The sequence below is a fragment of the Sinocyclocheilus grahami genome, unplaced genomic scaffold (assembly GCF_001515645.1).
Source record: "Sinocyclocheilus grahami isolate Dianchi unplaced genomic scaffold, SAMN03320097.WGS_v1.1 scaffold1520.1, whole genome shotgun sequence".
Lineage (NCBI taxonomy): Eukaryota > Metazoa > Chordata > Actinopteri > Cypriniformes > Cyprinidae > Sinocyclocheilus > Sinocyclocheilus grahami.
The window spans coordinates 146,575-159,001 of NW_015506699.1; the positions used below are offsets into that span (position 1 = coordinate 146,575).

General features: G+C 38.6%; 1 protein-coding gene across 1 annotated transcript; it reads left to right on the forward strand.

The window, feature by feature from the left end:
- The first annotated feature begins 4,180 nt into the window (after window positions 1-4,180).
- Window positions 4,181-12,222, forward strand: LOC107570891 (CMRF35-like molecule 2). Its single transcript, XM_016257171.1, has 6 exons — window positions 4,181-4,283; window positions 4,462-4,782; window positions 11,296-11,433; window positions 11,525-11,620; window positions 11,814-11,857; window positions 11,974-12,222. The coding sequence occupies exons 1-6, from the start codon at window positions 4,244-4,246 to the stop codon at window positions 12,220-12,222; spliced, it is 888 nt and encodes a 295-aa protein (XP_016112657.1). The 5' UTR covers window positions 4,181-4,243.
- The last annotated feature ends 205 nt before the right edge of the window (window positions 12,223-12,427 follow it).

Genomic DNA, 12,427 nt, shown 5'->3' on the forward strand with positions numbered 1-12,427 from the left:
TTCTGAAAGATCATGACTTTAGTTTCTTGGAGGTTTACTGTCAGGACCCAGGTCTGGCAGTAACTCTCCAGCAGATTCAAGCTGTCCAACAGGAGAACCAGGTCATCTGCATAGAGGAGGCACTTAATTTCTGTGTCATGTTAAGTGAGACTTTGAGTAGGGGAGTGTTCTACACTGTAAAAAATTGTGCCATTAAATAACAGTAATTTACTGGCAGCAGGGTTGCCAGTTAGGTACTGTTAATTTACAGCTTTCAACCGTTAATTTACAACTCTAAATGTTTACAGTGTTTTACCGTAATTCTACCATGGAAATTAACTCCACTCCCATTGCTTCAAACACTTCGAGTTTTAAAACTAGCATTCATATGATATTAGTACTCTGAACTTATTTCATTTGAGTCCACTGAGAAGGAATATTTCTTAGTATACAACTGCAAACACTTAATGTACAACAGCAAAATAACTAAAAACATGACTTTAATTCAAATCACTGTAGTTCACTTTTAGCTACAGCACACGTGTGTGTGATGAAGTAACAAAGATCATTACTGTATCAGCAACTCCACAGTTACGGTCTTTAAATAAAGCAGCAGAACATCAGTGTTTGTGGCTCATCATTGACTGAAGCACAGGCTCTACTCTCCAGCACAATGATGACCCACAAAACTACATTAAACTAACAGATCTCTCTTGTGCCAAAACACATTAATACAGCTCAGTTCAATATTTAATCTCCTTATCAGTTCATGACTTTGCATAACTTTTTTCTATGGATGTTCACAAATATTTCAGTCAAATTAACTTTTTTCATTTGGTAAATCTGACTCTTACGTTTTACAGTATATTGCTGTTTTTTCCTGGACTTAACGGCAACAAACTGTAGAAAAACAGTTATTTACTGGCAACCATGCTGCCAGTAAATAACTGTTTTTTTTACAGTTTGTGGCCATAAAATAATTACAGTTTATTACTGTTAAATTACATTTCATGCTGTTTTTTCCATCTTACACATTTAACCCTTAGATCTTGAACCTTGATTTTGCAACATCATTTTCATTTGATTGTTTTAACCATTGAATTTTTCAACATAATAGTTGTGGTAAAAAAGGTAAAATCCACAATATGTGATGCTGTTGATTATGATCTGCAAATGACAATACCATCTTTTAAAGCCAATTTTCATATTTTGACAAGCGTCTCTTATCATGCTAAAGTAAAGTCATGATAACACATTAGAGCAAGCGAACTATTAGGAAATATTACACACACTTCGCACAATAAATATCTTTAGTATGCTATGAAACACACATGAAGAATCAGCGTATGAATCTCAACAATGGTGACAATCAAAAATTGAATAAACAGATGGACTCTGAACATCACAAAACACGCTACTAAAACTCAACACAAAAGCAAAAATAAAAGCACCTAGTAAGAATTAAAGAAAATAAGTGGACCATTCAGCTGCATAATTTATTTATGCCGCAGTGCATGCTGGGAGTCATGGATGAGTTTTGTGCTGTGCTGGTACCCAGCATGCATTGCAGCATGAAGCTTTTGATTGTCACCATTGTTGGGATTCATGTGCTGATTCTTGATGTCTCTGTGTGTCTCAGAGATGCCTTATTTTAAAGTCTTTAATAATAAGATATTCTGAAAATCCATTATAAATGTTTACTCAGTTCGTAGTGTCATATAGCTATCTTAAATAACATGAAACAAGAGGAAACCAACACTTTAGTTTTAAAGATCAGCCATTGAGCGAAACCAGTGAATTAGGCCACAAAATGATAATTACACCATTATCAATAATTAAACAGAATCATTAAAACATAATTTTCCACACTTTCATTGCTATAACAAATACGCATTACATACTCAATTACAACCAGACAAGCTAGTATGATAAAGTGAAGGGTCAAGAGCACAACTAAAGCAAACACTGATCGCCTCGATGGTGAGGTGAACAAAACGTTCTCAATAAAACATCTAAACCTCTGTTTATTCTCAAATATTTTTTGTAGATATATGACAAAGTCAAACTGTAATGCTGTGTGTGGAGATGTTTGATCGTGTTCTGCTGTTTTAATTCAGTTGATTTCATCTAAGGCTGTGGCTGAAGTCAGTTGTAGTTCTTGTGTTTCTCTTTTCGTCAGTGATTCTGCTTGTTAAAGGTGGGGTATGTGATTTTTCAAAAACACTTTAGAAAACTGAGTCGGGCCGAATAACAAAACAAACTTGTAGCCAATCAGCAATAAGGGGCGTGTCTACTCGTGATGTGGAGGAGAGAGCTTTCAGTGCATGGGACGGACATTAGCCGAGCCCAACGACAGAAAGATAGAGATGGCGGACAAAAAACAAAAGAGGAAAATGTCTGCGGAACGATAAGGCAAGAAGTAGGACCCGTGTAAATATCGGATCAGCTTTCCAGCACTGGAGAGAACTCAAGGAGCGGAGGCCTGCGATCGGACGCTGAGGTTGCTTTGTTTCTTCTCGATAGGTGAGTAACACCGTGTCTACAACAGCTAAAGTCTGCCTACACTGGACGCGATCAAGCGACCGTTGAAAATCATTTGAAATTTGTGTCAGCACGTCATAAATAGAACCCGGCAGCAGTTTTCTGTCGGAATTTGTTGCACCGCGCCACTCACGTTTTGGGGTAGGGGCATGTTTGTTTTGGTGATTTCAAATATCAACATTGGCTACCAGAAATAACTTACTCTGCCTTTAACATCAGCTGTTCATCAGTGTATGAATTCACTCATTAGTGTTCATTCTCTCTGTCAGGTGGACTGTATTAGTAAACTCATGTAGGGAATAGTGAATGAGGGTGTAGGGTGTGATTTGAAACAGTCTCTGAGTGTCGAATATGAACTCTGTTACTACAAGGACTGCAGAAGGCTACTTTCTCGAAAACAACAAATATTACCCAGAATACGTTGTTTTTTTACGGGATTGTAGAATATGGCCGTTTTTTTACAGCATTTTTTTAACAGTGTAGTGTATTAGCCAATTGATTGATGTAAATTTTGAAGAGGGTGGGCCTTAAACTGCAACCCTGTCTCACTCCACACCCTTGAAGAAAAAAATGCTTTTGTTTCCAATTTTGACAGCACATTGACTGGTTGAGTACATTGATTTCATCAAATCATAGAATTTCCCCCTATACCATTGTCAATTAGTTTCAGATTTAATCCATCATGCCAGATTGAGTCAAATACTTTCTTGCTATCTATGAAACAAGCAAAAAATATATATTTTGTTTTGATGTACATTTCAATTCATTAATCAATTAATGTCTGTAATGTGAAGATGTGGTCAGATGTGCGACATTTTAGGAGGAAACCAAGTTGACATGTATTCAAGGCATTGTGTTTCATAAGGAAGTTTAAAAGTCTTGTGTTTAAAATGCTGCACAAAACCTTCCCCAGGTTACCGTTCACACAGATACCTTGGTTGTTGAGGTCCAGTTAGTCTCTGATGAGGCCCTGGTTCCAGATCTCAGGGAAGAAACTTACACACAGAACATCATTGAAGAGTTTTGCTCTGTGTGTTTCAGCATCTCGTTCAGGATGCCTTCAACACTGCAGCCTTTCTTGGGCTCGAGGCCTTGCATTTTATCTTCCAACTCTTGCATTGTTATGGGGAAATCTAAAGGGTTTTGATTAACTTTAACTGATTTTTCCAAAATGTCTATTTTGTCTTTTTTTTTCATTTTGATCAGAGTTTTGAACTTCACTTGAGCTATATAATTCTTGGAAATTACTTTTCCATATGTCTCCATCTTGGATAGCCAGATCTTCTTGATTTGATTTGTATAATACTTTCAATTTATCCCAGAATTTAAAAAGATTTGTTAAAACTGGTCCTGAAGAAATGTAACTTTTTTTCCAGCAGAGTGTGGCTTTGTATTGCCTTAGTGCCTCACAGTAATGATGGCAGAGGTCCTGGTTTTCTGGCTGACTGTTTTTGGTTGGATCCAATTCTGAGTTTTTTTCGCTGAGCATCTGTCAGTGTTCCATTTATTTTTCTTTGGTTTTATAATTCTCTCTCTCTCTCTCTCTCTCTCTCTCTCTCTCTCTGAAGTGGAAGGAAGTGGGCGTCTCTGTCACATTCATCATCAGTTCATGTTAAACATGTAACCAGGAAAGAAACACTAAAACTCATCTGAACACACATCGAGAGCTTCAGAAGAACTGAATCTACTAACAACAGAGAAGATCACTGAATAAGAGAGAAGAATGAAGATCATCTGGACTTTCACTCTGCTGATGATTCCTGGTAAGAATCCAACAATCTAACAATCACATGAATCAGGGAACAGCACTAAAACAGTACAGATTTGCAACAGGAAGATAGCCTTTAACTTAAGTGCATGTTGTCTATGAAATGTAAAAGTTTATCTCTATTCAGTCTCATGAATATATTATTGTTGAATTAAGATGCTGGTTTGTTGTAGGTGTGGTGAGCTCCATCAGTGTGACAGGATATTCAGGAGGAAGAATCAACATCACATGCAAATATGAGAGAAAATATACAGACAAAGCAAAGTATTTTTGTAAAGGACACAATCCAGGATGCTCTGACCTCATCAAGACTGAAGACAAAGATAAATGGGTTGATTCTGGAAGATTCTCTCTGTATGACAACACAAGTGCAGCAGTTTTCACTGTGACCATCATAAATCTAAGTGAAGAGGATTCTGGGACGTACCAGTGTGGAGTTGATATCCGTATCAGTAAAGATTCCTACACTGAAGTGAAGCTGAATGTTTTAACAGGTGACTGAAACCCTCAAACCTCAAACCCACAACATAATCACACTCAACACTGACTGTAATTATTGTGGTTCACACATGTTATTCTGTATTTAAAAAAAACACCAGAAGATCAATAACCATGGCAAATATAATGTATTTTTATCTTGCAATATCAGATTTACACTCAGAACATAATGAATGTCTTAATCAAGTGCAAAAAGACACATGATCTAAAATGAAGACGCAGAGACTGTCTGTCTGTCTGTGTGTGTGTGTGTGTGTGTGTGAACCTGATATGTATCACGTTATGGGGACCAACTGTCCCCACAAGGATAGTAATAACAGTACATTTTAACCTTGTGGGGAAATTTTTTAGGTCTCCATGAGAAAACAAGCTTATAAATCATACAGGATGAAGTTTTTTGAAAATCTAAAAATGCAGAAAGTTTCCTGTGAGGGTAGGTTTAGGTGTAGGGTTGGTGTAGGGCGATAGAAAATACAGTTTGTACAGTATAAAAACCATTATGCCTATGGAATGTCCTCATAAAACATGGGAACACAACATATTCGCACGTGTGTGTATGTGTGTCTGTGTTTCTATCCCAGTGAGGACTTAAAACTGAATACACACTGACTCATGAGGACTCGCTTCACCATGAAGATGATTATAGGGGCCCACGGCAATTTTAACCGATTGCCCGAGGCCAACATAAAAGACTAAGGACAGTTGACGGGCCACTGCTGCATGTCATCACGGAAGACTGTCATCTGCACATGTTAATAAGCCTTGCCAATTTAAACATTCAAGAGATTTTAAATCATTCAAGCACAAGACGCCAAAGAACACAATGGAGTATTTGCACACTGTGTTCTGTGCACACAGCATGCACGCAGAGGGCCGCATCTCACAGCCCTTGAACACCAAATTGAGTTTTGCCTCTTCTTGCGCTGGAATGGACAAATATATAAATGGATAAATATATCCTCAAAAAACTGTTGTTTATGTCTTTAGTGAATGTAAAGAGTTGAGAAAGAAATCGGATGTGTATCATTATATTGGATGCATTGTCTCTTAAAGTGACCATGCCTAATATACCAGCTGCTGTCGGCATCCTTAAAGGATTAGTTCACTTCCAGAATAAATATTTCCTGATAATTTACTCACCCCCATGCCATCCAAGATGTTCATGTCTTTCTTTCTTCAGTCGAAAATAAATTAAAGTTTTAAAGGAAAACATTCCAGGATTTTTCTCCAAATAGTGGACTTCAATGTGGATCAGCAGGTTGAAGGTTCAAATTGCAGTTTCAACACAGTCCGTAAGAATCCTTGTGTTGCAAGTTCCAGTGTAAAAGTGTCCACCAGTGTATATAAAATCCAAAGTCAGTGATAATCCAAAACAAGTGAGATGCTGGAATGGTAAATCCTTAAAACAACTTCTTAATCCAGCGTGTTCAGTGCTTTGGTCAGTTACTCTGATTCTTCTTCTTCTTATATTTTTACGGCGGTTGGCATCCAGCGTATTGGTGCATTACCACCACCTTCTGCTCCGGCGTTACTCTGATTGTTTGTCATGACTACGTAATGTGTGAGGTCGAGTTAGTGCAAGACAAGAACTTATGGTTAAAAAATGTCTAAATTATTATTATTATTTTTTTTAAATGGCCAATTGTTTCACTAGATAAGACACTTATTCCTGGCTGGGATTGTGTAGAGCCCTTTGAAGCTGTATTGAAACTGCAATTTGGACCTTCAACTCATTGGCTACCATTGAAGTCCACTATATGGAGAAAAAAATAAATAAAAGAGAAAATCACTCACTGCTCTTGACTGAATTAATTTGTAGTTTTAACAAGAATTACTCTATATTTCATTCAGTGAAGACTATGTAATGCTATTTTACATTTGATAATTCGGTTTCAGAATCAGAATCAGAATTAGCTTTATTCGCCAGGTGTGCAAACACACAAGGAATTTGTTGTGTTTTTTTTAAGGTGCTCCTGGTACATACATATATACATACATACACATCTGACATGAGAACAGAAAAAAAAACATTTAAAATAGTAAAAACTTAACAATAAATAATGTGTATGAATCTGGAACAGTAGATTTATGTACAGATGTGTGCATTATTAACTCTATATAGAACTGTATAAATAAAGAGATATGCATATGTATTTACATAATATTTGAGAAAGAGGTAATAATTAAGGATGTAGAATGTATTACAGAAATGAATTACAGAACACAGATAATGATTCATTTGTTAGCTGTTTAAGCTGGAGATGGCATGGGGGAAAAACTGTTTTATGCCTAGATGTTCTAGTGCACAGAGATCTGTAGCATCTGCCTGAAGGGAGAAGTGCAAACAGGTTGTGTCCGGGGTGAAAGGGGTCTTTGATGATGTTACCTGAGTTGTACAAGTCCTGAAGACTGGGCAGATGCACACCAATGATCCGTTCTGCTGTCCTAACAGTCCGTTGCAGTCTTCTTGTATCTCATTTGCTGGCTGACCCAAACCAGATAGATATAGAGGAGCACAGAACCGACTCAATAACAGCTGAGTAAAACTGTGTCATATGCGCCTGTGGCAGGTTGAACTTTTTCAGCTGACGAAGGAAGTACAACCTCTGAAGGGCCTTTTTCACAATGGAGTCAATGTGAATGTCCTACTTCAGGTCCTGTGAGATGGTGGTTCCCAGGAATCTGAATGACTCCACTGCAGCCACAGGGCTGTTCATGATGGTGAGTGGGGGGAGAGCAGGGGGGTTTCTCCTGAAGTCTTGAAGACTTTGCATACATCCTCTTCACAGGTCTTGAGTACAGGTTGAGAAACAGTTGGGGGGAGGGAGGGGGAGGTTGTTGATGGCTGTGCTGTGAGATGGTCGGAGTGGGTGTGGGGTGTCAGACCAGGCTTTTGCTTTTCAAACCTGCAGTAAAACTCGTTCAGGTCTTCAACCAGTTGTTGATTGGCCTCAGTGCTGGGGGACGGGGTCTTGTAGCTGGTGATGGCTTTCAGGCCTTTCCACACTGATGTAGAGTCATTAATTTAAAACAGTTTTTTAGCTTTCCAGAGTAGTTTAACATTGCCACTCTTATCTCCCTATTCAGTGTGTATTTGGCCGCTTTGTACAAGTCTTTGTCCCCACTCCTGTAGGCGTCCTCTTTGGCCTGGAGAAGCTGTTTGAGTTTTGCACTGAACCAAGGTGTGTCGTTGTTAAATGTTAAATAAGTCCTGGTGGGTACACACATGTCCTCACAGAAACTAATGTAGGATGTCACGGTGTCAGTGAGCTCATCCAGATCAGTAGCTGCAGCCTCAAAAACACTCCAATCAGTAAGTTCGAAGCAGGCCTGTAAATCTTGCTCTGCTTCAGCAGTCCATCTCTTTACAGTTTTTACTACAGGCTTAGCAGATTTGAGTTTCTGCCTATAGGCTGGTAGAAGATGAACCAAACAGTGATCAGAGACTCCCAGTGCTGCTCGGGGGACAGAGTGGTATGCATCCTTTAAAGGGGTCATATGATGCGATTAAAATTTCTCCTTTCTCTTTGGAGGGTTACAAGCTCTTGGTGCATAAAGAAGATCTGTAAAGTTACAAAGACTAAAGTCTCAAATCCAAAGAGATATTCTTTATAAAAGTTAAGAGTCAGCCACACCTACGTAAAATTGCTCGTTCTAACACGCCCCCACATGTCTACGTCACTATGTGGGAAGATTTGCATAACGCCGCCCAAATGTTCACGAAAAAGAAAGAAGGTGTAACTTTTATTCTTGCTATAGTATTGTTGTTGCCGCCGCCATGTCGTGAAAGCGCTGTGTGTTTCGTTGTGAAAGCGAAACTACTTTGTTTGGCCTTCCAAAAATGGACATGACTAGAAATCAGTGGGTTTTTTGGGCAGTGTAGGGTAGGGCTTGTTGTTTGTCATTTTTCTGATCCCAAATGCAGACATAGTTTTATGTTTACGCGGCGCGATGCAACGCAACGTGTAAAAAGACAGTATAAGTCATTATAATCCATAATTATGTCCCCACTGGATGCAACGAATGCTTCGTTTATAATGGGTTGTCATGTTTTTGAATCATCGCTCTGGCCTGACAGGGCATCATCACAGTATGGTAGGGCCGTAACATTTCCATCACATGCTTGAGGTATTCGGCCAATCATAATGCACTGGATAGCTGGCCAATCACAGCACACCTTGCTTTTCAGACAGATTAGCTTTGTAATAATTGACGCGTTTCAGAAAGGCAGGCCATAAAGGAGAAACAATAATGTACAGTATGTGGAAAATAATGTGTTTTTTTTACCTTAAACCGCATAAACACATTTCATTACACCAAATACACAAAATAATGTTCTTTTTAGCAACATCATATGACCCCTTTAAAACAGTGTAGCAGTGGTCCAGTATATTGCTGTCTCTGGTGGGGCATGTGATGTTCTGTCTATATTTAGGCCGTTTACGGGTGGAATTAGCTTTATTAAAATCACAGAGAACGATAATGAAAGAGTCCGGATAACGCTGCTCTGTGTGTGTGATCTGATCGGCCAACAGTTCTAGCGCGGCGCTCACATGCGCGTCAGGAGGAATGTACACACACACCAGAATAAACTCCCGCAGTGAATAAAAAGGCTTACAGTTAGTGAAGAGAGCTTCCAAATTTGGGCAGCACATCTTCTTTACAACTTTCACGTCTGTACACCAGCCTTCATTGATATAAAAACAATCCACCGCCTCTAGTTTTCCCCAACGACTCGGTGACGCGGTCTGCTCTGAACAACTGGAAGCCCGTTAGATTTAGCGCTGTCCGGGATGGATCCGTTCAGACAGGTTTCCGTGAAGCAGAGCGCCGCGGAGTTTAAAAAGTCCTTGTTTGTGCAGGTGAGGAGTCGTAGTTTGTCTGATTTATGGAGATTTGCCAGCTGAATGCTCGGCAGCAGAGTCCTAAAACCACGCTGTCGGAATTTTACGAGCGCGCCGGCGCACTTCCCTCGCTTGCGTCGCCAGGAGCACTTGTATAGGAACGCAGCTCCTCCGACTAAAATGTCCAGTAAAACATCTGAATGCTCAAATGTCGGCAGAGAGTTATTTGGTGTGCTATTTCTGATGTCCAGGAGTTTGTTCCTAGTAAAGCTGATCGGGAAAACAATTGCTTAAGACAGGACAAACAAACAAAAAAGTACAAGTACCAAGGAGCGACAAACCATGGCTGCCATCCACGGCGCCATCTTAGCTCAGAACAAGCTAAGTACAGGTGTTCTATACCTGAACACCTACAAACTAGGAAAAAAGGTAAACATTGTTTAATTTCTATCTTTGTTCTATTTATTTATTTGTGCTATTTACACGATTTCAAACAGGGCACGCGGGTACAATCTTCATCCGGGGCCTGCAAACCCCAGCTACGGCCCTGCTGATATTAATCATAATGTTATTCAAAATCACATCTAGCTTCCATTCAACAGATCACTGTATACTCTGTTGCTTGAATGTTGCAGGTTTACACAGAGGGTTATATTAGTTTAATGCTGTCTATTTGACAAAGCAAAGCCACAAAGCACAGTTAAAAAGAGGAAGTGTCATTGCCAAAAATGTATTTCTTCAGTCTATACATTAAAATGTGTTTTGTGTGGAATCATAATGCTGTTCTTCAAATGCAATTGTGAGTGTTTGTATTTGTGATCGTTTTATTATTCATGTCGTTCTTATAATAATTTACTTGGTTAATTTCATCATGAGCTGTTCTTGTTCTGTTCTTCTGTTTTTGTGTTGCCTGTTCATTCATATTCTCATTTCTGTTCATACAACTTCTCAAAACATTATTAACCAGTAGTTTTAATTCTCTAGATCAACGATTCCTTTTTTTTATTTAATTTTTTTTATTTAGCTGAACTCCTTTTGACCGTAAATATTTGACCTTAAATATTTACTTATATTTAAGTCCACTTGAGATTTTGGTTCATATTTCAATAATTAAAGAACACATTTGCCTGTTATACTTTAGACTGAGTTGTAGTTGTAGTATTTACAAGCAATTTTCTTGGGAAAGTCTACAGCAGCGTGTGAATGCAGGAAATGGACATCTAGAGACAGTTTGAAAGTGTGTGGTCATTTGGTATTACATCAGTGTTTGGTGTTGCAGCATTAGTGTGCTCATTTGGCCTCAGTATTGCTAATTGTCAGTTGCATGTGCAGTAGAATTGCAGTTTCTGTGTATAACTGAGAGTTTACTTCATCACACTTGTGCTAGATTTAAAACTGCATTTAAGGAAGCTTGCAGATGAAAATACTAAAATGTTTTTTTTCTTTCACTTGTGCTGTTTTGTATTGTTCACTATGCTCTTTTTTTACTCATGTGCTCACTTCTAAGTTCCTAAAACTCAAATTAAGAACTTGTAGTTTTGTTTTCTGGGTGTGTGTGCTTCAGAAAACATGAATTCAGGACAGAGGATGTGTGAACGATATCAGTCAAGACCCGTGCATTAAAAAAAACTGTTTGTTTATCTCTCCATGTTATTATTTTTTTAGATACAGATGTTCCAAAAGCAACACCATCATTACTACCATCATCATCAACACCACCATCATCATCATCATCATCATCATCATCTGTTTTCAAAACAACCACATCTAACTTCACATCAGAGTCTCCTAACATGTTAAAAGGTGCCTGTGTGCTAAAATATAAACATATGATCTGATATTCAGTTCAGAGTGATCAGATTGATTGATCTGATTGTTTCTCCTGTGTTTTCAGGCTCTTCTCTGATCATTCCTCTCGTTCTGGTTCTTCTGGTTCTGATCATCGTTTGTGTCTTGTTACTATTTCTCTATAAGAAGCATCATTCTCGAGGTAAAACTCCTTTAGATACAGAAACTCCCGTTCATACCAGGTTTAAAATGAAGATTTGTTTTTTCATTATGATTCTTTCGCCTCCTAATGGCTACAACTACAACATACAGATATTTGATGATGTGTGAAAACATTTCCATGCAGTGTTGAAATGTGAAATAATGTTATTAAGTTAAGACTCTTGTTTTGGTAGGAGGTGATTTGTCATCTCAGACTGGAGCAGGAAAAAATGAACTGGTTAGTTCAGCAATTGTATAAAATATGTTTATTTTTAATCAAAACGAGAATAAATTCTAATGTCTTCCATCATGAAAATCTTCAGAGCTGTAAATAACTTCTCTGTCTCTATGCAGGTTTCTCACTCTGGTTGCGATTATGATAACATTAAAGACACTCAGAAACAATTACCCAGAAACCCCTCTGTTTCTCCTGACTGTGTTCAGAAAGCCACTGGTGACTCTCAGAACGTCATCACATCTGCTGAGGATCTGAATTATGCCGTGGTGCATTTCCACAAGAAAGCGGACTGTCCCGACAGTGTCAGATTGAGGAATAATCAGGATTACAGTGAATACCCTGCTGTCAATCATCTCACTGCCTGACAAGGTTTTTCACCTTGTCTTTGGCATTAAGTATTTTTGTTATGTACAGTCATTCAGTGATGCTCCTTTGCTGTATATTTTAGACATAGTCTTGTGACTTTTGAAGTCTGATGCATGTTTAAATGACAACACAGTGTTTTGTCATCTGGACGGCCATCGGGACAAGACCACGTCAACCAGATGATTCCTCTGCACAATCTGACTT